At 50.5% G+C, this 22,993-nt stretch overlaps 3 protein-coding genes across 6 annotated transcripts; 2 read left to right on the top strand and 1 right to left on the bottom strand.

Annotated features, from left to right (window-relative positions):
- Positions 1-3,997: 3,997 nt before the first annotated feature.
- On the top strand, positions 3,998-5,734 carry LOC131208129 (zinc finger protein 59-like). Its single transcript, XM_058200778.1, has one exon. It carries the CDS (start codon positions 3,998-4,000, stop codon positions 5,732-5,734), a length of 1,737 nt encoding a protein of 578 aa, XP_058056761.1.
- A 914-nt stretch (positions 5,735-6,648) lies between these two features.
- LOC131212502 (uncharacterized) lies at positions 6,649-20,907 on the top strand. 4 transcript variants are annotated; one of them, XM_058206395.1, is made up of 4 exons: positions 6,649-7,053; positions 18,187-19,041; positions 19,119-19,419; positions 19,496-20,907. In XM_058206395.1, the coding sequence occupies exons 2-4, from the start codon at positions 18,233-18,235 to the stop codon at positions 19,610-19,612; spliced, it is 1,227 nt and encodes a 408-aa protein (XP_058062378.1). In that variant the 5' UTR covers positions 6,649-7,053; positions 18,187-18,232; the 3' UTR covers positions 19,613-20,907. The 4 variants fall into 4 exon arrangements, with proteins under 4 accessions (XP_058062378.1, XP_058062379.1, XP_058062377.1 ...); XM_058206396.1 differs by lacking the exon at positions 6,649-7,053 and adding an exon at positions 8,063-8,527; XM_058206394.1 differs by lacking the exon at positions 6,649-7,053 and adding an exon at positions 8,064-8,536.
- LOC131212503 (trans-1,2-dihydrobenzene-1,2-diol dehydrogenase-like) lies at positions 20,361-22,541 on the bottom strand. Its single transcript, XM_058206398.1, has 3 exons — positions 22,170-22,541; positions 21,453-21,991; positions 20,361-21,383 (listed from the first exon to the last, which is right to left on the bottom strand). Exons 1-3 carry the CDS (start codon positions 22,372-22,374, stop codon positions 21,114-21,116), a joined length of 1,014 nt encoding a protein of 337 aa, XP_058062381.1. The 5' UTR covers positions 22,375-22,541; the 3' UTR covers positions 20,361-21,113.
- Positions 22,542-22,993: the final 452 nt, after the last annotated feature.

Genomic DNA, 22,993 nt, shown 5'->3' with positions numbered 1-22,993 from the left:
GACCGCCAGGGTGGAGGCAGGGGAGAACAAGAACATCACGGCGAAAGTGCACCGTGGCGAACGGGGAGGGCGCTGGAACGTCCCCTGTTAGCTGTGGAGCTTTGCGCACCGTTTACCCTGCACTGATCGGGGATTAGTCAGGCAATTGGAAGGTGTCTGCGGCCGGACGGAGACTCATTAGCTAGCGTTCGACGACTGGTAAACCGGAAGGGCGCGCTCTTTCCTCAGAGCTTCCTCTGGAAGCGAGATTCACACCGCGCGACGGCGTGGCTGTCGACTTCCTTGTTTTTAGTAGTACTTCGTTTTTAAAACTCCAATCTCCCCGAGGGGAGATTTTGCGCGCAGAGTGGCAACCGTAAAACAATGGGAACCGGGAGCGAACAAGACAACACTCTCTATACAAGGAGAACGGTTTATTTTATTCAATACGCTTAGTGTATGTGCATTTTAATCGGTAAGCAGTTAAAAACCTATTCTTAATTCCTTCAGAAGGGAACATGAACGAGCACGCTTCGCGTTTTTTTTGACTCAGTTTAATACACATTCTGCCACATTGCTGCTTCACAACCATGCCTGCCGTACTAACAACAAAATGTTGGGAATATGAAGTGCGTTTGAAGTGTGCCTACCTTCCGGATACCGGATAGAACGGGGCGGCTCCAGGTAGTTAATGACTACGGCGGAGTGTCTCGCTGTTAGACAAACAGTTGTTTTTGATTTCTTGTTTTGTTTAATTTTTGTTTAATTGCTACTACTACTACTACGGAATACCCGCTTCTACTGCGCGCTGTTACGTTTGCGAAGGTTGCGATGGTGGTTACGATGTCCAATATCTTCATTCGGAAGCTAGGGAAACTGTATCGCCATCGCTGGACTTTTAAACCCTAGACATATTGTGAACTGTTTGCTTCTTGTTTCCCTCCGGTGGCCCATTTCCGGACCGCAATCCTGAAAGGATTGCCGGTAGAAAGTGGAAAAATTAAACACACTAAATAATTATAAACACCGACGGTTTCCATACACACCCAGACACACAGCGAGTAGACGTGTAATAGAATAGCAAAATGTAGAAAGCGTAAAATGAAAAGCGATTAAACAGCAACACACACCCGAACCGAACCCAGCTCGGGATTGACAGTATCGGCGGGGATAAGAAAATAAGAAAAACATTCTAAATCTTTCTCACCGAAACGCAAAAGCCTTCGCCTCGCCTTGTGTGACCTTGTGACGCTGACCAACGTTGACCACCACCACCACGTGCCCCGGCAGACTGCCTCGCCGGAAACGAAATCCACGGCAGAGGAAGGCAGCCAGGAACAAGATACGCCCAAAAACCGTAGCTGAAAGTGTGTGCCTTTTTTGTGCGTAACAAAAGCCGGAAGCCTGGTCCGTGGGTTTTACACAACCACAGAGGATCGCGCAATCGTCGCAGCGATTTGCGTCGTCCTTTGATACGGTGATCGTTCGTTCGTTCGTTTGAGAAGCGAGGATTGGCAGAAACATGCAACGAGGCGCACGAAGCAAGCGAAAAAGTTAAACAAGCGTAAAATGACTGAAATTTTTAGCAAATGGAGCAATTAATCTTATATTATTAATTAAACATCTAGCGAGTAAGCTGTAAGAACAGAGAAAAGAGGGCTGAACCACGACGGGGGCGGCCCAGTAATGGGTGTGGACCTTTAGCTCGAATGCGGTTTCTTTTTTGTTTTTCCCCCCTTCACAGTGCGCTGTACATATAAACTTCTGAACGGGGGAAAAAGAAACTCCCGAAAAGAGAACGAAGTGATCGATCGAATAGGATAGATAAACGATTTCGAGCTGCGCCCTGCCCCGGTGTGGCAGTCGGGCCGGGTTCCCCGGCTTTGCACCGCAATTGTTTCCTTAAGTGAATTAACATTAAATCGTGCGTACTGTTAGATGCAACATTATTAGAGCGTGTCTTTAAGTTATCTCTTGTATAAGCCTTTGCTACGCGAGCTGTTACTGAAACTCTCCCGCCGCCGGACAGTGATTTTAGTTTTCAACGTTGTGTGTCCGCACACTTTCCAAGGCAGCATCATCGGAACGGCAACAGAGAAACCTTCGTCGGTAAAAACAAACACGAATCCGCCGCAGAGGAGGGTTTGTTCTATTCAGCACTATCGCTCCCATATTTCCAATCCAGTTGCTTCCTACCGTGCAATAGATTCGGTGGAGAAGGTTCCGCGTTTTTATTCCCTCAAAGCGTTTCCGCCACCTCTCCTCGAGAGCCTTTCCTTTTCGTCCTTATAAAGGACCGCAACGCTCGGCCACACAGCGCGCCCGCGGGAGCGAGGGGTTTAGTGCGGTGGCCGGAACGAGCTTTTGTTTTTAAATTACGTGTTATGTGAAGATCGATCGTGTCGAGCTACACAGCTATCAGCAGACTCCGTTTGGTGTTGTGTGATGCTGGCCAGGAGTAGGCAAAAGGGGCGAGCAGACGAATTACCTTATTATGTCCGAGAATGTTCCGCTCGGATTGTTGCCTCGACAAAATTTAAAACAAAACCGAAATGTGATCGAATTATAGAAAGGAACAGTAAATTTAACACACTGCAGCGGCAGAATGTTAGTGGCCTCGAAACAGAAAGCAAGAGTTTGTCCCCGGTTTATTCTTTGCCCGGCCCCGTCTTTTCGAGAAGTTTTCTCCTCAATTCCCCTGGCTGCTGCTTCTCGGTCGAACTCGGGGCAGTAGGAAGGTGAAGAGTTGAGTTTATGTTAAACATTGTTTTTTTAAATTTCGTTTCCGTAAAAAGTGGAAGAAGGAACACAATAGAAACCCCATTCGTCGCAGGAACGATACGGTTCCGTTCGACCCAACGGGCGGTGCGAACGAACCGGCAAAATTATATAGCAAAATATACAGCTACTTATATACTTATATATTGATAGGTGACAATTTATCTGTAAAATCGCAGAATATGCACATGCCGAGATGAAGAGAGAGAGAGACCGATAGTATGCGGAATACGAAAAAACAATTCTTTTCCGTTATCTTTCGGAACGGTGTAGTTAAACGTGTAGAATTTGTGTTTTGTGGCGGCGGTAAACAGTGCGGAAAAGTGCAGTATTTTGTGAAAAAGTTACTCATGCAGATCGCCCCGTAACGAAGGCCATAAAAATGTGTACGTCCCCGCGTGCGTGGCATTATTTGTCCGCTTGATCGACAGCTTGCTCGATCGATGGTTTCGATTGGATGCCAAACAGCAGCGGCAGGTTTCAATCAAATCCCAACAACACATCACTCTTGAGCATTACCGACGTGGATTGCATTCTTTGTTTTCTGTAATACAGTTTTTCAAAGGTCTCTGCGAAGAACGGAAACGCGAATTAGGAAGCGATACAAAGTGGAGTGCGGACGAAGGACGCGATAGCAGATGGATATGGATATTGTACTTAAACGAGTAGTTCTCTTTGTATGATGTTTTAATTGTTCTACTTTTTTATATTATGCTGCCTTAAAAGCATGTCTCTCTCGGTCTCGAAAACAGAAGAATGGTACCGATCGAATAGAAGCTATTTGTTTTTTCTCTATAGGCCAGCCACACAACAGCCGTTGTGTGGCGCGATTGGCCATATTTTGCAAGAGCAAGGTTGGCCACCGTTTAATGAAAAGCCGTACCTTTTGTACCCGAGCAGCGTATGTTGAAGAAGCATAAAAAAGGGCTGATTATATGGAACAAACAATGAGGAAGACAATTTTTGGAATAAAAATATACTTTGTATTGTAAAACTTGGTTTTTGTCAAAGTTTATCTATTTTTCCTTCTCAGCAACGAGATTCGCGATCAGCGCGTAACGAACGTTTCGAACGCCTCAGCGCCCTCTACAGGACGCTGGACGAATCTGGGTCGTTTCCAAAGGGTGCTTTGTTGTGACAGTTCTCTCGCGCAGAACCAAAATAAACCATCGGTTTGTTTACCAATAATTCAACTCGGAGAGGGACTAAAAAGATTCGCCAAATGGTAAGTTAATGGAGTATGCAAAATTGGAATTGTTTTGTTGAGTGTATACACTTTTGGCAGGCGGAAGAGATCGGGCCGTGCCATCGTTCACCGTTGACCTCAGATCCGTTCAGACGAGCGGTGCTGGCCAACTTCGCGCAGTACTGCGACAAGTACTATTTGCTCATCTCGAAAATCGTGTCCATCCTGGATTCGTTCGTACCCAAAGAGATTGCCGGTGCCGGAGGGTGCAATCTTGCCGTGACCCACGATGCGGAATCTCGCAGTGTACACATCATTTACGGCGATGTCATCGAATTCGAAGTGGAATCCGTTCCAGAGTGCGACGAAGACGAGCACTGTGACGAAGTGGCCCAAATGGACGATGTGATGGAAGAAATGTTGGTAGAAACGATAGCGGAAGATTCACCACCCCTCGGTTGTTCTGATGAGGTTCTGATCCAGATCAAGGCGGAAGAGGTATTGAGCACAGCGCGGAACGCAGACGTGGAAATTAAGCCACTCGGCGAAGCCGCCGATCCGAAGTACCAATGTCAGTTTGTCAACTGCCCGAAAACGTTTCGGCTTGCCAAAGAATACGCGGCACACCAAGATAGCACCCATCCGTGGCAGATTGATGGCGAAGTCAAGGTTCGCTGCAAATTCCTTTCCTGCGATGCCCGATTCAGCAGCATTCCGCAACTTCAGGCACACCACGTGGGGCATCGTTTGAGGAAAAGGGAACCGAAAAAACGTAGCTCCCGCAAAGGCCCGGAAATTAGCATCCGGGGCCGGTGTTGCGAGCACTGCCACGTCGTCCTGAAACCGCACGTCAACGTGTACAGTCAACACTGTCTGGAGGAGCACGATTGCACACCATACACGTGCCCGCTGTGTAACGAACCATTCCACCTGCAGTCTCACCTCGGTGACCACCTGAAATCGGTCCACTCGTCTGAAGAGCTGGATCACTTGCTGACGCACAATCTGTGGCGTGAGTTCACGATCGTTGAGCAACGGTTGGCCGAATGCCGATTCTGTTATCGCGTTTTCACCGTTCACTCACTATCCGCTCACGTCCATCACCATCGAAGGGAACTGCAGCAATGCTGTCCACGGTGTGGCGGAGCTCACTTTGCATCGTTCTGCAACCTTCCGAAGCCGCAACGCGCGAAAAGTTGGGAGAAGCTCCGCTGCAGCGAGTGCGGTTGTTGGTTTTCGAAGAAAAACTTTAAAGAGCACATGGCCACGCACACGCACGAGCGGAACTTTCCGTGCACGGTTTGTAAGAAAACGTTCAAAGTACGGCGAACCGCGACCCGGCACATCCAGAGTCATGTGAATGCCGCAAACAGGAAACGATTGTGCTACGATTGTGATACGGTGCTCGAGAATGAAGTGCAAATTGTTGACCATTACCAGGCCGAGCATCCGACACTGCAACCGTACCGGTGTCCGATCTGTTGCGAAGGGTTTTTCAAGAAGTCGCTTCTGGTTGATCACTGCCACGCTCATACGGATGGCGAGCGGCGCGCGGTTTCGGTGAAGGAACCTATGGCCGCCTATACGATCGGTAAGGCACAGGTGTTTGAGTGCACCTTGTGCCGGCGAAGCTTCTCAACGAAACGGTGCACGATTGCCCACTTGATCGTACACACCGATCGGCCACACGTTTGCCGGGTGTGCAATATTTCCTTCCGGCTGCAAACGAACCTTGACGATCACATGAAGGATATGCACCTACGAAAATGTGAAACCGCCACAAGCGAGTAGAAGGATCATCATTTTTCCCTCCAGGTTCTCTGTTGATTAGGTTACTCCTTAATTACGATTCAGTGATGACCGAATCGTAGGAGCCCCGCTGATAGAGTAGTCGGTAACGCTCTTCGCTGTCAGCGCAGCTGACCAGGGTTCGAATCTCGGGATCGGTGGTCACTCAACCGGCCATGGTTTCGATTCCCGATACCGGCGCTGACAGAGGGGGTTGGCGCGGGACCAACAAACCCCGCCCGTAAAAACGAACTGTTACAGATAGCACCAGGGATAATTGACATTAACAATTGTCTCTGGTGCAGGCCAAGACCGCACAGCGGTTGTAGTGCCAAAGAAGAAGAAGAAGAAAAGAAGATGACCGAATCGTAATAAATACGGTTACATGTGTCGTAATACCAAGCGAGCATTTTGACGCTTTTTAATTCTGACACAATAATATAATTACATCTTGTCCATTTATTAATCCTGTATTACTAAATTCGGAAAGTAAAACCAACCACCAAAAAGAAAGCCTCGACTGGACCGGTGCAAAATCAATACTTTTGCATTGGCATAACGTGTACCGGTGGCCCGCTCGCCGGTAGGCGCAACATTGTTAGCAAAACAAAACGCCATCCATCGACGTCACGTACCGTGGTCCAGTCTTTCGAGGGCGGAGTGGGATTCCCGGGAGCGGCAACGTGCACGGGCAAAGAAAAAGGCAAACAATCACGACGCGACCGCGTGTTCACCGCCACCGCTAAGGACTTTCAAAGGATATCCGAAGCAGGTTCGGCGCAAACGCAACACTACCACCCCCAAACCCCGAATAGCGAACACAATTTGACTTGACAACAACTTGGTGTGTCGGGAAATTCCCTACGGTTGTTTCAGTGTAGTATCGGTCGAGATAACGTGAGGACCTCATCGCCAGGGGAACAGGAAAAGCGCGAGAGAGAGAGACGGACGACGAAGCCACATTCGACACAGCGCCTGTTGGTGTCTTTACGCGGCCTGTGACCTCTTCGTGTCCCTCTGTGTCCGGGAAACCTGTCCAGGTTCGAGAGTTACCTATTTCCGGCGCAACCCTTCCGGGATCCGTGGTATAAGAGGCAGCATTTAAGCGAAGCTCTCGATCGGTGCAAAGTGTAACGTGTTGCCGGACAGAACCACACGGTCCCGCTGTCCAGTGGAGTGTTGTAGCGTGAAGTTGGGTCCTTCGGAAAAATCCTACCTACCTTCGCCCGGTGACCTTCAAACGTTCCCGACTCGCTTCCCGCCGGCGTTCCACCGTTCCAGCCGGGAGTCAAAATTGCCGGACAACTCGGCAGCCACACGGCGTAAGTATCTAGAGTAGCGTGTAGGCACGACCGGGAAGGGACAGGGAAGTTTGACTTTCTCGGTGACCTTGGCGAAGCCGGAACCAACACCGTGCCATTCGGTTGCATGTGTTGCTGTTTAGTGGAAAGTCCTGGATTGGCGTGTAGGCATCAAAAAGGTGGACAAAATTGAACGCCGGTGCCAAGTGGAAACGAATATAATATTCTGCGAACACTACCCGGCGGACAGTTGAATTCCTGGAGGAATGACAGGACAGGGACCGGTTACGCAACTGCGGACTGTGGAGTGATGCAATTTGTGTACAATATTGATGAAACATGATGCAGCTCGGTCAATCCCAATGACCTAGGAGGATTCCCGGCAATTTCTTTGGGAGGTCGCTACGATCATGTCGTCTCGTTGGAGTATAATTTTGGTCTGCCTTAAATTTTCCCATTATTTTCTTGAGTCTACTTATTTGCCATCCAATTTCTTTGGGGAACTAGTTAGTAACGAGTTCGAATCAACGCCGAGGCGCGGGCCAATATTATGTCATCAAACTCTGACATTGGCCATCGACCCAACAAGGGGCCGAGTATCGAAAAGGAACGTGCGTGAGGCGCACAAAAAGTCCTCCCGCCCGTTGCAATGTCAGGGCCGCGCTTGCCGCATACGCAAACCACCGCCGATTCGCGCTCGGCTTACGAGGCTCCGATGCTGATGGTAACCGAGGCCGGTTGGTGTGGCTGGGCGGATCGTTCACTATTCTCTCAGACCCCCCCCAAACATACACATAGACAAATGGACAGATAAATGGCCGCTACACACTGGAGCACGTGTGCGAGATTGGGTGGCGTGGCGAATCCGCGTCATCGAACCGAAACGTGCGGTCACTTCTTTTTCGGGCTCTCCTTCTTTTTCTTGCTCCTTCATCGCGGGCCACGGCGATCGAACCAGTGACGATCTGCAAGCCGCGAACTACGCGGCCACTAAGTAGTCAGCAGTCGACGTGCGAAGCGTGTGCGAGTCGTTTGTAGTTTTGGGGAAAGCAGAATCGATCTATAAGCTTGTCACTCGGTCCCAATTCCGGATTCACAGCCTGTCAAGTGATCAGAGTGAGGTGGGAGCACAGCGATCGCGCCGCGGTCTATTCTCGGAGTCCGCTACCGCTGCCAACGGGGATCCGTTGTGCGGTGCATCGGGCCAGGCAGCAGCAGTGCAGCAGTCGTCAAGCGTTGCCCGTCCACGAAACAGTTCGACCGGCCGTACAGGGTGCGGGATGCGTTACGTCCGGGTTCTTGGTTTGACGTTCTGTGTTTGAGCCGATCCGAAAACGTGAAGTGTTACAGGCGCAAGAGCCATTTTCCTTTGCAAAAGCTTCCATCACGCGATCGCCACCCCAAGCGAGAGCCAACGGCCGCAGGGTCCTGCGTCATCCAGTCTACTTTGCACGTTGCGTAAGATCTAAAGGAAGGCGCGGAAACAAAGACCGAGGTTCGTGAGGTAAGCAACGGCCAGGGATTGCAGCATTCCTTTACCGATGTCGATTCAGAATGAGCTTGCTGGTAGGATAAATTATTCTTCCGGGCAAATGTCAACCCCGGGGTCGACTCGGTGCGACGAAGAGGGCCCGTTGAAGGTGAAATAGAAGTGAAATGTGTGACAATAGTCCAACGGACGAGTTTTCTGACCCCAATTCCTTGGGGGGCTCACGGGTGGATGCCGAAAGGTTGGAGTGGAAAATGGGTCACGCGTACGACGACTGTTTCGGTGGGACGACGCTCGCTTATCTTTGGCTTCGGGGCAGCTACTGGATAGGTGATAAGGGTTCTCCGTTCTTACGACTTCCTTGAGGCCACTCCCCAGAAACCTGTTTCAGTTGGTTTCGAATGGTACTGAAAAGTCAAGGAACACGTTGCACATTTGCGCAACGTTCGTGGCTGCACCTCGGCGAAAAAGCAATCTAATTCACCCATTCAGTTCTGGCCACGGTTCTGCATCGAACCAACTTTGAAGAGTCACTCACGGGCGGGCGGATGACTGCCCGTTCTATTTACGGATCCATTTCGATCACGACCGAATCAGCTGTTTCAATACAGCTACGATGGTGCCACGATTCTCGTCGCCTCGGTTGTGGTGGTGGTGGTTCCTTTCATAATGGGGGGCCAGCATATCTGGTTGCCTTGCACCCTGTTCGGAAAACATGCGCTCCCGGAGTGATCGCTTGCGACCGCAGACGCGGTGTCTCGTAAGTTCCCCTCAGTGTCACCCCGAAACGTGATTCTGGTCCTCGTTTGCAATATTTACACTGTGCACCTTTCCACGATGAGTGGAGGAACTTGGGTGGCGCAATCAGCGAATGGCGAAACTCCAAGGATCGCCTGATAATCAGTGAATTGCAAGGGTTGCGTATTGGTCGCCCGCAGCAAGAGGGGGTTTACAACCTTGGACCATAAATGGGATCCCGCTAGACAAGCACCCACCAGACCGGTGATAAGCCTCCCGGGCGGAAAGGCCTTCGGAAGCCTTAACCAGCCGATAAGAAGGCGGTGGTTGCTGTGACGTGCTGTGCCGGTCAAATGAGGCATCTCGTGGGATGAAGATTCAATCGGAATCGGTCACGCTTTATAGGGGCCCCCCTCGGATGGATTAGCATCACGCGCCACGGTGAGACACGAAGGCGGCATTGGCCACTGCCTGGCCAACGAGAATGACATCACGGGCGATAACGGGTGGGGAGGGCTATAAATAAAACCATATGCCATCTCATCGGCCCCCACTTGTGGTGGTGAACTAGTTTTTGGGGGCCAACGCCAAGCACTTTTCTACGTTTCAATTAATGCGTCGTGTAGCGTAGAGTAGTGCGGAATTTTTAAACCAACCCCTATAATTGTTCTCACTACAGTTACTGTAAACAGTACTTCAAGAACGGATGTGAAGGGCCAGAATGCATCTCTATTCGTGCCCGAAACATGTTTATGGATTCAGTAAACAGAACCAAAGCAAAAAAAGGGGGAATGTTGATAAAAACCGCAGACACAGCCGGCGGCTCAGTTACTTCCGTCGCCATTACTCACCGGTAAACAACGGTGACCAACCCGGCTTCGGGGCCATGCGCTCGTCCCATGCTGCGACACCGTTGTGTCACCTTCGCGTGGTGGTCGTGCGTTGGCCGCGGATCACGCAACGATCACGCGTCCGCTCACCTCGAGGGCGAGACGGCTTTTTCCGGCTATTTCCGTCCGCCATCGAACGAACCGGTCGTCGCTTTCGGTGTGTTGAATGATGCATTTACCGATGACCGGGTGCACTTGCCGGAAGCAGCACCACCACCGACGGACCGACCGTTACATGTGGCGTTCTGTCTGGGAGTCTTTGGATCTAACAAAGAGTCCGTGTCCGTGAGTTGATTGCGTCGCTTGCTGGTACGGTTCTGGAGCAATGGCTGTATGGTCTGTAGTCCTTTTGTCCTCACAGTCGTCAGAATGCCGGACAACTCTATCCCCAAGATTACTGCTGGGTTTTGTGAGATTCAAGGACCCGCCAGGATGCTTCAGAAGCGTGTCGGAAAATGCCCATCAGTCACGCTAATGGTAACGAACCCACCGAAGGGTCCACCGTTCGTCAACAAACCTTGGACTTGTTTACCACCTTGTTGCAGCACGATTAACCGATGCAACCGCCGGTCTCGAGAGAGGGTTTTCAATTTTTCAGGGATTTCCCAGAGAAGGAATGAAATGTTTTTAAGGTCAGCCTATTTTGAGGTCACAGCGATGGCGCCGTTCTTCGAGTTTTGTTTTTGGCCGATCACGTTGACGCATCAGAAAAGATGCGTTGGGCCGATGATAAAAATGAATACCACTGTGGCCAACGTGTGTTGGTCACCCATGAGAGAGAGAGGGAAAGAAACAGGGACCATTGTTTCGGGCGGTTTGTTTACGTTCGCACTTACCACGATAAGCCTCTGTTGTTGATAAGCCTCTGTTTGTGGTCGCCGAACAACACAATGAGCGGCCTGTGTGGCCACCATTAGAAGGCCACAGTGCCACGAGGAAATTCCTATCAGTAAGCAAATAATTTCAACAAAAAAAAGAGGATTGATCGATAAAGTGATGCAGCAAAGTGCGCAATTCATATCGGGGCAATGTGTCCATCAAGCGGCGTGATCACTCAACAAACCACTTTCGTCGAAGGAGATTCTCAAAATATGGACCTTCAATGGTGCGTAACTCGAATGAATCCGGTAATTAGTTCCTATTTATAGGAGTTTGTTTACTTTACCTTTCCCGTTCAAAAGATGCTGCTTTCGAGTGGCATGATCACCGGCGGGGTGTTTATCAAAATTGGAACCAAACCCGAGGAGGTGCCTGAGATATGACCCAATTACACCACACCACAACCTATCGTGGGCCATAAGTGGAAGCGTAATTACGTCGTAAATCTCAGCGACGAGTACTGGCGACAAGCAATCCATTCGTTCAACTTCAAAGAGCTGAGCTCTTCACCAAACTCTCATCGGTTACTAATTAATCGCGAGGATCGGATCGAAAACTCATTGCCCGGTTCGGAGCCAGAGCACCGCAAATTTGATATTAATAAACGACGGAGCCCAGGTCCACCCGCGGCGGTGACGTTGGTCACAGATTGGCTCTAATTGGATAGCATTCCCGCGGGACACGCTCGCCAAAGGCAGACACTTTGGTTCGTTCAGGACGAGCATCGAATCTCGGCAAAAGACTGAGTGGACGGGACAGGGGCGACAGACGTCAACAAACGTGATTCTCCCGGCGGGTTTGTTGGAACAATCTCGGAACAAAGGTGGAAAAATTTCCTAGCGAAGTCGTGCAAATGGGCACCACACGAATGACCTTAGTGCCCTTTACGCAAGGACACACTTCATGATTAGAACAGAGTTTTTTTTTCACCCAACCCACTGCAGGGAAAGTGTCAATTTTCTTAAATTCATTAGAATCTCCACATCTTCAATTAGCCAGGCACCAGCCAGGAATTCCGTTTCGCTTGGGATCAGCTGTCGGAGTTTGAAGAAAGTGCTCGAAGTGGCCACACGAGAAGGAACAAACAACAACGATATAAGGCGGCCGGCAAATCCGAGGCCGCAAGACTTTGACCTCCGCTGGCCCGTCGTAACGGTGGCGGCGCACTATGGGAAAAAGGCGGTCATAAATCAATTTCGAAAATTTAGGTTTCAGTCATATTAGCCTAAAATAGATAAGTTATCTATGGCAAATCCGATTTTTTAGCCTTCCATGTTGTGTAGATTCCGAGAATTCATCTGTCAAAGTCGAAAGAGTGATAAAAATGGGTCTCTAGAACCAACTTTTATCAGCTACTTTAACGCGATCGTTAGCACAGTTTTGGAAAAGTAATATACCTATATTCGAAAGGTAATGAGTCCTTCTTTCATATAAAATAATTAAATGTTTACGTTTTGCATTGCTAGTTCACTTTTTTTGGGAATTAGTATAAAAAAGTAGGAAAAAATACAGTTTTTCAACTTATTCAACTTATTAAACAAAAGCGTTGAAAAAAGTCCATAGGTTCTTCGTAAAAATAAATATGTCCACCTTTCCCATACAAATTCCCCACTGTGCGGCGGCGACGGGGAACCGCGAGGAGGAAGAAAAGGAACCAAACAGTGCGACACATACACGTACAAGGTGGTACAGATTTTTTTTGTCTCCTTCGGAATGGTGTCGCTCCACTCCCCCCGCTCTGCCACGCCAAACAACTCCTCCGGGGCGCGGGAACACTCGCCGATCACTCGGTCACCGCGTGATCAGCGTGTTTGAACGGGTTGGGGAGCCGTTCCGTCTGTGTTGGTGTCAAAACAAAGAGTGCGCGGCTGTGTATCGGCTATCGGACGCACACCGGCACAACAGCAGGCTATGCTTTTATGCTCCAATCATGCTGCGTGCGAATGCGCACAACGGACCTAAAGAAGGGGAGAGAGAGAGAGCACGCCGGAGAGAAAGAGAGAGCGAGTTATGAAAGGGGTGTGCAGAGCGCAAGCGTGCCCAACACCAGCAAGCGCTCGGTGTTTGTGAGGTGAAAAATAAAAACTTCATTACTCCGCACGAAAACACCCCAAGTATCGGTGGGAAACACCGATGAAAACACCCCATTCGTTCGACATCAAGCAACGCGCACGGATCGGTCGCGCCAAAGGTTGGCCTCTGCAGGGCTACTCTGTTAAGAAAAAGCATCCGCACACACAGCTCGATTCCTCGGATTGCCGGAGGAAAAGGTTCTGCTAAGGCGTGTCTCGCGTTGTCACTGAAAATCGCGAAAAACGCATCGGTGCTGTGCGCCCTGTGAAGTGAGAAGCCCCCGGAATCAGCCTTTCTTTCAGCGTTTTCCGCGAGTGACAGACAGGACTGGAAGGCGGTGTCTATACAAAAAAGTGCTCCATCGTCGATTACGTGTATGTGTGCGTCCTGTAGGCAAACAAAACATACAACGCAACAAATTAAACAAACGCAGCTGGCGTTGAGCTCTGGTGGTTGCGTAGGAAAAGTTCGATAAGCCCAGCCACTCCGAAGTGAAACCGAAAGTGGTGCGCGCGACGGTCAACAGTGGCGCAGTTAGTGGCGAGTGCGTTCGAAAGAAAGGTCGGAAAATTCGCCCTCGTCCTGCTCGGCAAGTTGGCGCCCACCGTGAACAACAGTGACTATTTTTTTTTCTTATATTGAAAGTGTGCCAAACAAACATTAATCAGTAGTGAGGCGGAACCTGAGAGCATAGATCCCAACAACAAAAACAGAAGATGGCTGTCCAAGTGGATAATTTGTTGCTATCGGATATAGGGTAAATATGCTGTGCTGTGCCGAATTTTACGAGTTCTTCGAGAAACGAACGGAGTGATCTGTTTTTGGTGCCTCTGTCGGGTGACATAACACGCCGTCGACCGGTAATGAGGTGATCCCTGGGTCGATCGCACCCAAGCCGAAAGGACATCGAAAAGGGCTTATAAATACGGTGCACAACCGTGTGCTGATGGTCCGATCGAGATGTGAACTGCGTTGGTTAGGTTTATGTTTATTTTTTGCCTTTCCATTCCTGATTCGGTTCACCGAAGTCAAAAAATTTGTTTCATATTTCCCAAATGTTTGAAACATTTTCTCCGTGAAGAAAACAGTCTCCAGGTTTTAGTCCGGTCCGTAGTTGGTCGAGGCTCGCTGCGAGGCTCCCATCTCACGCTCACGTTACTTCCGCACGCAAATTACGGAAGAACGGAACAGCGTTGCGCTTTCTTTGTGCGATTGAACTCGCTAGCATTGAGACGGATCCGAAGGGCCAAACAAACACTCACTGTCACCAGTGGCCATCGGGTGAAGCGTGCGTCCGTGCGTGCAAACAAAGCCAACACAAAAGAGGGTCGCCTGCGCCTGATCAATGCGGCCGGAACGACAAACGGTTTTCCAAGACGAGGCACAACAAGGCAACGGCCCGGCGATTTCGGCCGCGTGCCTGGAAGTTCTTAAAACGCAAATAGCGCACCGTTATTCAAAACAACTCCCCGCGGACGGCAGTGTCCTTGAAGAAGGAGTGAGGAACTGTTCGAGTTCTGCATTTGAATACCGTGACGTTGACGGCTCCGTGAGGGGTCAAATAAATTACGTGTTCATCGTATTTAATTCGCCGTCGGCTTAATCAACCCTTAATCGACAGTGGAAGCCATGTTGGCCATGTATTATGCCAGCGCCACGCCAATTGGGACCCCACGGGCCACCGATTGTACACTTTCAGCAACTTCGCAATTTTGGCCAAAATAAAATATAAACCTCACGTTAATCCGTCATGTTGTTCGGGCCACCTAGCGACCGTTATCTCGGACACTCTCTCTCTCCGGCCTCTCTCTTGGATACACAACTCGAAGCCACTTGAAGTAATCACAGAACGGGGGGCCTCCCTGGCGCGCTCTCCTTGGCGAAGGTCACGAAACGAACCGATGGCGCCCGGCGCCGATGTGAGGACCTGAGAGTTAGAAGTTTCCACGCCCCCCGGCAACGTGGCAACGACCTGGTGTGTGCGTGCGAGCTTTTTTTGGCGGACGTTTATTTTTGCCACCCCGCCGAAAAGATGTGGTGGCCGTAAAAACCGAACCGAACTCATAAATTGTTCACGCGGACCGTGCGTGCAACATGGTGGGTCCGAAAATCAGGACTAAACGGCGCAATTTGTTGCTTTACTTCTAATATTGTCGGTAAATCGCGCAAACACAAAAGTTCTAAATCGGAAGACAAACAATTTGTTTGATCGAAATGGAACTGCAAACAATAGGCTTAACGCCTTTATTACGTGTGGTAACCATTTTGGGCCTTTGCCAATGATCAGATATGCTGTAGCTTCTGAGCCTGAAACGTGCTAAGAAATGTGTTGATTTGCGTTGAAAGTAAAATATTGAACCGGCGCCTCTCCTAGGAGAAAGCCTACCTCTTGCAAAACAGATGAGGATCACCCCCGACGGCGATCGTTGTATCTCTCGGACCGCAGGTCACCCATACACCCGGTCTCCGATTCGGGCCAATTTGGTGAGTAAATACACAGAACGATGCACACACAAAGGGGGGTAGAGTGTTTGAAGCCGATTTCTAAAATTAACCATCACGGTTACTCTCTGTGCGTTACTGTGAGGAAATATTGACCCCGATCGATGGTGACGTGTTGTTTGGATGTTGCAAAAGGACAGCAGCACGTGATCTAACGCTGGAGGAAATCGATGGTCGAACCGCTGCAGGATCGGTTCCTGATTGCAACAAAGAATCACCCCGCAGAGAGAATCCCGTCTGCGTCAAACTCGTCATTCCCCACTGATAGCGTTGTTGGTTCTATAAATGTCGACCCAGGCGATTAACGTAATCAGTACGCGGTGTCCGTTGGTTTAATCACCGTCCGTCCCCCCATGGGGCATGGGGAAGTCATCGAGGCTGTTGATGACGTCCAAAGCGGGGCTGCATAGCTGCATCACTTATTTGATTTTTATTACACCTTTTTCTGCTCCGTTAGCCATTCGCGATTTTACTTCCCTGTCCTCGGCATCAGATGAGCTCACGAAACCAACCCCCGGACGTCCCTGTTACTGGTTAAAATATTTGCATTTGTGTAGCGCCATTAAACTTGCCTGGCTGAGACACGTGGCGCCAGCAGTATAATGAGACGAGCTCTCGGTTTTGTTGTCTGACACAAATGAAACATTCATCGACACATCGAGGGATCTTTCCGGTGCAACTGCATTGCGATGTTGACTGCAAATTGGTTCCGCAATCACCGGCAACCGATAATTGATTCGTCCTTCGACTGATAAAACACAAATATGTAATCTCCCCGGCAATTTCCTCGCAGCTTGACGCGGCGCAGAGATTAGCGCTGGCGAAGCTTCCCATCAGTAGTTGCGGAGGAAGCTCGTGCGTTCAATCACAGCGCCTTATCTAATCGAAGCGTTACGCCAGGCTCTGACGTTATTGTCAGCCTCCTCCTGTAAAGGGCAATGGCCTTTATGGTCGGTTCGTTAGCCGGCGTACGTCCGCCGAAGCAAAGCTTGGCTGCACTGATTGCATTTGACAAGCTCATCCGGCGACACCCGATAGGGGGCCGAGCTGTGGAGTGAAATGAATAATGATACTGGTGATGGAAGAGTTATAAAAGCTCTAGGGGCCCTGTCAGGAAGATTGCGCATTTGAGCGATCCAATATTTCAAACATATATCATATCGTTTCTACCAAAGGAGACGCATAGTGGCCGACAGAGGTATAAAGGACAAAGAAGCACAAAAGTTGTGACAAAGCAGATGAATAACAATAAATGGTGTTTTCATTTTTACCTCGTTTTTCGTGTTTGCTAACTTTTTAAGCCACTCAAGAAACTAAAATCGGATCTGAAGCGTTAGAGGAAATAATCATTTATCATTTCTGTGTTGCAATAAAATGTTTTGAAACCAAATTATGAACCAGGAGAGCATAACTACTGGAGGAATAGTACGGATGCCACTCCATAGCGGGCGCTGCAATCGTTTAGGACGTGTGCAATATTTCGTATGAATTTTTCATTAAGGTGAAATATTTCAGCCTTTGTAACATTAAAAAAAATCGCTTTGTTTGCTGGCGAAACATATGATCGCCTATTGTTCTCTTTGCATCACAACGGTAGGGCGTTAAGCGCATGGTTTTTGGTGCTTCAAACTTATCTTCAAATGCTTGGGTACGGAACTCTGCATTATTTCCTGGTTGTTTTAATGAATTTATCAAAACATTAGGGGAATAGAATTGGAACGGCATTTTGAGTATTTGAAATATTTTGTTATTTAACATACAAAGGTTTTCATATTAGATTTAAAGCACGAGTCGCTTCAATAAAAAAGGAGACATGGAGGCGCCTGGTGACTGATGGCCACGGAGGACCCGGTTTCATGGTATTAAAAGACAACTCCACAATCTGGCACCACTTAAGAGCCTGTGTACACTTTGACACCGATAAAGGACGACGGGTTTGGTCAACATTGTACCGAGCCATCGGATCCAAAGACCGCAGCAAACCGAAAGCGTCCCAAGTCCGATGGCGGTTGGGTAACCAGCATTGTGGTCGCTGGTTACATTTTCGCGGGGACTGAACCTGTACCTATGTAAATCTTGTTACCAATACGACGACGGAAGATCGGTTTACAAGCGCGGTGCTGCGGCATGCTTCACACCACCGGCACTAGTTTGTAGTCCGCCTTCGTGCTAGCCGTTTCGGCTAATAATAAACCCGCTCGCTGTGAGAAACGAGCTCTGCAGACACGGTGCAGGTGAATGAGAAGTTTCTCACGATTCTCTTTCACATTGGGGCTGGAAAAAACCCGATCGTGTGGCACCGTCATCAAACTTGCATTCAGCTTCCATTTCCCACCGATGACAAAATTCGTTCTTGTTTGAACACGCCCCGAATCTGAATCCATTTCCAACGCGAACCAATCAGGCGGGCATTCTTTCGCGAATCACCCTTCGGCAAGGTTGCTGAAGGTCAGGACGGAAACCCCGATCGTTTTGTTACTTAATCGCGCACCGCGGAAACGAAGCGGGCTTGCGGATTGACGTGAACGACGTGTTTTGCTCACACAATGTTTGGTGTTCTTTTTCGTCCCCATCGGCCCGCAGTCGTTCGATATCGTTGGACACCGCTACACGTCTCCGGAACGCCGCCATGAGCAAACTGATCCGCCAGGTGTCGATCGAGACGCCGGCGCCAAAGCTGAAGGACTGCGTGCTGAACCTGGTGGTGCCGGTCCCGGACACACCGCCGAAGGGGGCCCGCATCCTGGTGGTGTACGCCGGCGCCTGCTACCGCAAGAACCAGTCCACATCGATCTCGTCGATCAGCAGCCAGCTGTCGGACACGGGCGACATCACCACGTCGCTTCACCTGCTTGCCAAGCAGATGCAGAGTGGCAGCTTCACGAGCATCAGCGAAGAGGGACCGGACAGTGCCCCGGTCCAGCACCACCAGCAGTCGGTGGCCATCCAGCACAACCCACAGGCCCACCAGGGCGTCCGCGATGGGGCTCTGTTCCCCGGCTTCGAGGTGGCTGGTGTCATTGAGTCGCTCGGCACGGAGCTTCCGGCCGACTGCGGATTCAAGGTGGGCCAGCGTGTTATCCTCTACCCGTACGAGGGCGTACCGCACGGATACTCCGAGCTGATGATGGTCCCGGATCTGCGCTACTTGATCCCGATTCCGGACGCGCTGTCGCTGAGCGTGGCGGCCACACTCCCGACCGGTGCACTGCTGGCCCAGAGTGCCATTATCGCCGCACACAAGATCGTGGATGATCTGCTCAAGAGTCGACCGGGCGAAAAGGTGAAGATCCTGATCGTGGGCACGGGCGGGCTGGCCCTGTGGGCGGTCCGTATCGCGGCACAGCACTTCTACACGCCGGCCACCAAGGACAAGATACAGATCACCGTCGCCAGTCTGCGGGACGAGGGGTTCCTTGTGGCGAAGAAGTGTGAACGGTAAGCAGCGCGAATGAGAGAAGATGAGATCATCGCGCCTTGGGGACTAACCGCTGTCGCTCTTCCCCAAATCACAGGGTAAACATTGTCCAGTGGAACGAGGATCTGTACGAGAAGCAGCTGATCGAGCGTACACACGACGCGTGCGACGGACTGGTGGACATTGTGATCGACTTCGGCACGACATCGCGCAGTCTGCACCGATCGATGCAGTGCCTCACGACGGGCGGCCACATCTTCATCAGCGACGAGGTGGCGGAGAAGCTGCTGCCCAAGTTTGGCAAGCGCGCCGAGGAACGGGGCCAGACGATCGAGGCCGTCCCGACTGGCACGATCGAACAGTTGCATCAGCTCGTCAAGCTAGTTTCTTCCAACGAGGTACGTACCCTTACACAGGGGGCCGCAGGACCGGAAATCTGACCGGACGTTTTTTTTCTTCTCCACTTTCGCGCAGATTGAACCACCGCCACACTCAGTATTTCCCTCGGACCAGGCTGCCGAAGTCGTGCGCAAGCTGGCCAGCTCGGAGATTCCTGGACGTGCCATCCTCAAATTCCATGATATTGAGTAAGCCATCTTCCTTTCTGTCCCCGCAACAACCTTCTTCAACCGGAAGTCGGAAGCTCTCCCTCTGTATGTGCGTGCGTGTGTTTTGCTGCGAGTCAAGCCGCTGTGTGTCCCCGGCGGTCGCCTCTCTGCAATCGCTTCATTTGGCCCCCGTTGGCTTAACGTTTGCCCCTCTTCGTTTCGGGTAGCGCAGAGAGTTGTCGAAAGCTTATGAGGGAAAACTGAGAACGAAACAAAAGCAGTCAATCGCAGTAGGTCAATGAACGTATAAATAAGAGTCGTAAAAATGGGGCGAAACAGAAGCAAGCAATCATACGTAACAGTGTGTCGAAGGATGCATAAAGTGAAATCGGTTATGTCACAACAGAAAAACGGCTACTGAAACGCTAAAGGAATACGAGAAAGGCCTGCAACGAATGAAAAAATCATATACCCCTTCATTAGCAAGTGAACTGCGAGTTGAAGCAGAGCGAAGTGGGTAAATACATCACACAAGCAAGATAACACAAACCAAAAGGATCCGAGCAACCCGAGTGCTGTGGGCAGCAGGTCTCTCATCACGCCGAATTGGACACACGCGCTGCTCGCAAACAAAAAATATGAAACTATTCGCTAATCTAATCCCCCTTTTTAGTGTATAAAATCGCGCTCCCTCTGCGGTTAAGTGTCTTAGTTGTTTATTATGTGATTTCGCACCGATTTTCCCCTTTTTATCCCCCTTTTTTTCCAGTGGCAATAGTTCGAATAGTGACAGGAAAAAGGAAACAGGTTAAAAACACAAGCGTGTGCGTAGGAAAGTTAGTTGAACGGTTAATGAAATATTTGCGAGAAACTAATCCAAAACGGGGGAGGGATATCAAACACAAAATACAAATAGAAGCAACCATCTCAATTCTACTCAAATTCTACGATCCCCCCGATTATCGATGAACGATGCAAGTCAAAAGTGACGAAGTAGCAAGGTAAAAGTTTGTTGTTTTCCCTGAACAGAGTAAGATAGTGTACGGCGCGGCGATAGAGTGTAGCGAAAGCGAGGAAGACGAGGCCCGCCAGGATGGTTCGGTCCGGGTTTTCTTTCACCGTCACCTGGCCCTTGGTTGAAAGAATTTAGTTGATAATTTTCTAGCTTGTAAAGAACGCGCGGCCCGACGGTGGCACCCGCGGCGCTGAACCCGGCCCGGGGAGTGCAAAGTGTATTATTACTAACGATATGAAGTAAAAAATCAAAACAGCGCGGAAGAGCAGAAGAAAACAAACTAAATCAGAATAAAGAACTGTATAGGAGTTACAAGACAACGTGTAGAACGTGCCCGTGTGTTTGTTGGTGGGGGTCGGATTTTAGCAGCTTCGGATTACACGGCGGGGTTTGAAAAAGAAAGAAAATGTATAAAGCACCCGCCTGCCTTTGGTCCGCGCTTCTGCGTGCTCTTTTCCATCGTTTCTTATATTTAACCGAAGAGAAAATCCAAACAAACTAACAACCGTTCCGTAGCCGCAAAAGCTTTTCAATCCTTGAAGATGTAGTCTTCCGGCATTTCGGCTCCGATCTGCTTCCGGATCGCATCCTGCACCCCGGCCAGGGCTAGACTGTCCTGGTGCGACATGGTGGGTGACTCGAATTCACCCGCCAGGATGCGTTTGCGCGTTTCCTCCGCTTCGTAGCGCAGACCGACGCTGTTCGGTAGGATGCACTCCACCTTCGACGGTGGCAGTGGATACGATCGGATCGTACCGTCGATATCGGTCAGCTCGATCGGGCACCAGAAATCGTGGAGCTACGGAACACGGAATTCGGGTCAGTAAAAGCACCGGTTGCGGCAGGGTAAAAAACCCTCGGTACTTACCGTAATCGTTCCCTTCGTGCCCGTCACAACGGCCTTGTTCGAGAGCCTGTCGATCGCGCTCGTCCTTAACCGGGCGGTACCACCGTTCGGGAAGTGCAGTGTGGCCGTGATGCCCACATCGACGCCTTCGTCGTTCAGCTGGCCGGCCGCCTCGACGCGTAGCGGTTCCGCCTGGAAAGCCCACATTGCCACCTGTATCGCGTTCACACCAAGATCGAGAACCGCCCCACCGCCGAGACTTTTCATGCGGACACGCTCGACGGGCGTCACGGGAAATCCGAACTGCACCTCCACGTGCTCCACGCGGCCCAGATCACCGCGGACGGTGCGTTCGCGCAGATGGGCGTAGCTCGGGAAAAACCGTGACCAGATCGCCTCCATGCAGAACCGCTGCTGGGTGCGGGCAAAGTCTACTAGGGCCCGCACTTGACCGCGATTCACGCACAAAGGTTTCTCACAAAGGACGTGCTTGCCGGCTTCCAACATCATCCGGCTGACCTCGTAATGGGCACTGCTCAGCGTTCCGATATACACCGCATCTACGCGGGAAGAGAGAAAGGCATTAATCCATCAATTCGCTGGTCCGTGATCTAGTCGGGCAACAAACGAGGGCCAACAGATTTTCATCGCTTTTTGAATGTCCAAACGAACGAGCGTTCTTGCGTGGCTCGAAGGAACGGAGCTACTTTCTCCGCGAAAATCTCCACTTTCACTCACCGACCTCCGCATCCTTCGCGATCGCTTCGTAATCACCGTAGAAGCGCGGTATACCGTGCAGTTCGGCAAACTTGCGAGCGTTCTCCAATCCACGGGCACCGACGGCCACAATCCGATGGTCCGCTTCCGGCAGTGTCGAGATGGCGCAAGCAAAATCGTGTGATGTCGTGCCCGCGCTTACGATCGCCCATCGAAGGGGTGCCATATTGCTACGGTGAGTATTAGCTGTGGCGCTAGATAGATGATCGGAGTCCGTTTTCCGGCTTTGCCACTTTCACTCTCGCCTATCAGGAGGTTTCGCCCGACGACGGGCAACGTCTTCGCAGTTCGCGTTCACTCGCCTAGTGTCTTACAGTTTGGTTTCGCGCTCGAATGCGGTCGGAAAACTATCGCGCAATTACCAGGGCGGCCTCTTGCTGCGGATTCGTGAAAGGATTGGGAAGGGTGCCCTCTACTTTGTTCGCTCTTTTCCTCTCGCCCGCGGGGCCTTTGTTGTGTCCGTTCCACAGCGGAAACGGTGTGCCACGAACATTATCACGCGCGTGTGATTCTTGTGCTTTTTTATAGCACCACCCGATCCACAGACAGTCTCGGGTCGCATTCGGGTGCACCAACAGAAAAGGCCTGCATGCGCCGTGTGGTAAATGATCCGCAGAATCTGCTGGCGCTTCGTCGTTATCGATGACGCTGCCAGTGATTGCAATCACTTGAAACAACGACGACAGACCCGCAAACGCCCTTCCGAGCGGTTAAATGCGAAGATATCTTATCGTAGGGCAAGCGTGGGCCCCTTTTTGTTCCGACCAAACCATACGCACGAAACG

Source organism: Anopheles bellator, chromosome 2 (assembly GCF_943735745.2).
Source record: "Anopheles bellator chromosome 2, idAnoBellAS_SP24_06.2, whole genome shotgun sequence".
In the NCBI taxonomy this organism is placed as follows: domain Eukaryota; kingdom Metazoa; phylum Arthropoda; class Insecta; order Diptera; family Culicidae; genus Anopheles; species Anopheles bellator.
This window is presented reverse-complemented; position numbering and strand designations above follow the sequence as displayed.

Excerpts from the sequence above, each read along its gene's own strand:
- LOC131208129 (XM_058200778.1), top strand. The coding sequence starts at position 3,998 with ATGCAAAATTGGAATTGTTTTGTTGAGTGTATACACTTTTGGCAGGCG.
- LOC131212502 (XM_058206393.1), top strand. The coding sequence starts at position 13,818 with ATGGCTGTCCAAGTGGATAATTTGTTGCTATCGGATATAGG. Across the intron at positions 13,859-18,186 it reads TTGTTGCTATCGGATATAGG|TCGTTCGATATCGTTGGACA; the intron begins GTAAATATGCTG and ends ATCGGCCCGCAG. Across the intron at positions 19,420-19,495 it reads AGCTAGTTTCTTCCAACGAG|ATTGAACCACCGCCACACTC; the intron begins GTACGTACCCTT and ends ACTTTCGCGCAG.
- LOC131212503 (XM_058206398.1), bottom strand. The coding sequence starts at position 22,374 with ATGGCACCCCTTCGATGGGCGATCGTAAGCGCGGGCACGACATCACAC. Across the intron at positions 21,992-22,169 it reads CGCGAAGGATGCGGAGGTCG|ATGCGGTGTATATCGGAACG; the intron begins GTGAGTGAAAGT and ends CTTCCCGCGTAG. Across the intron at positions 21,384-21,452 it reads GCACGAAGGGAACGATTACG|CTCCACGATTTCTGGTGCCC; the intron begins GTAAGTACCGAG and ends CGTGTTCCGTAG.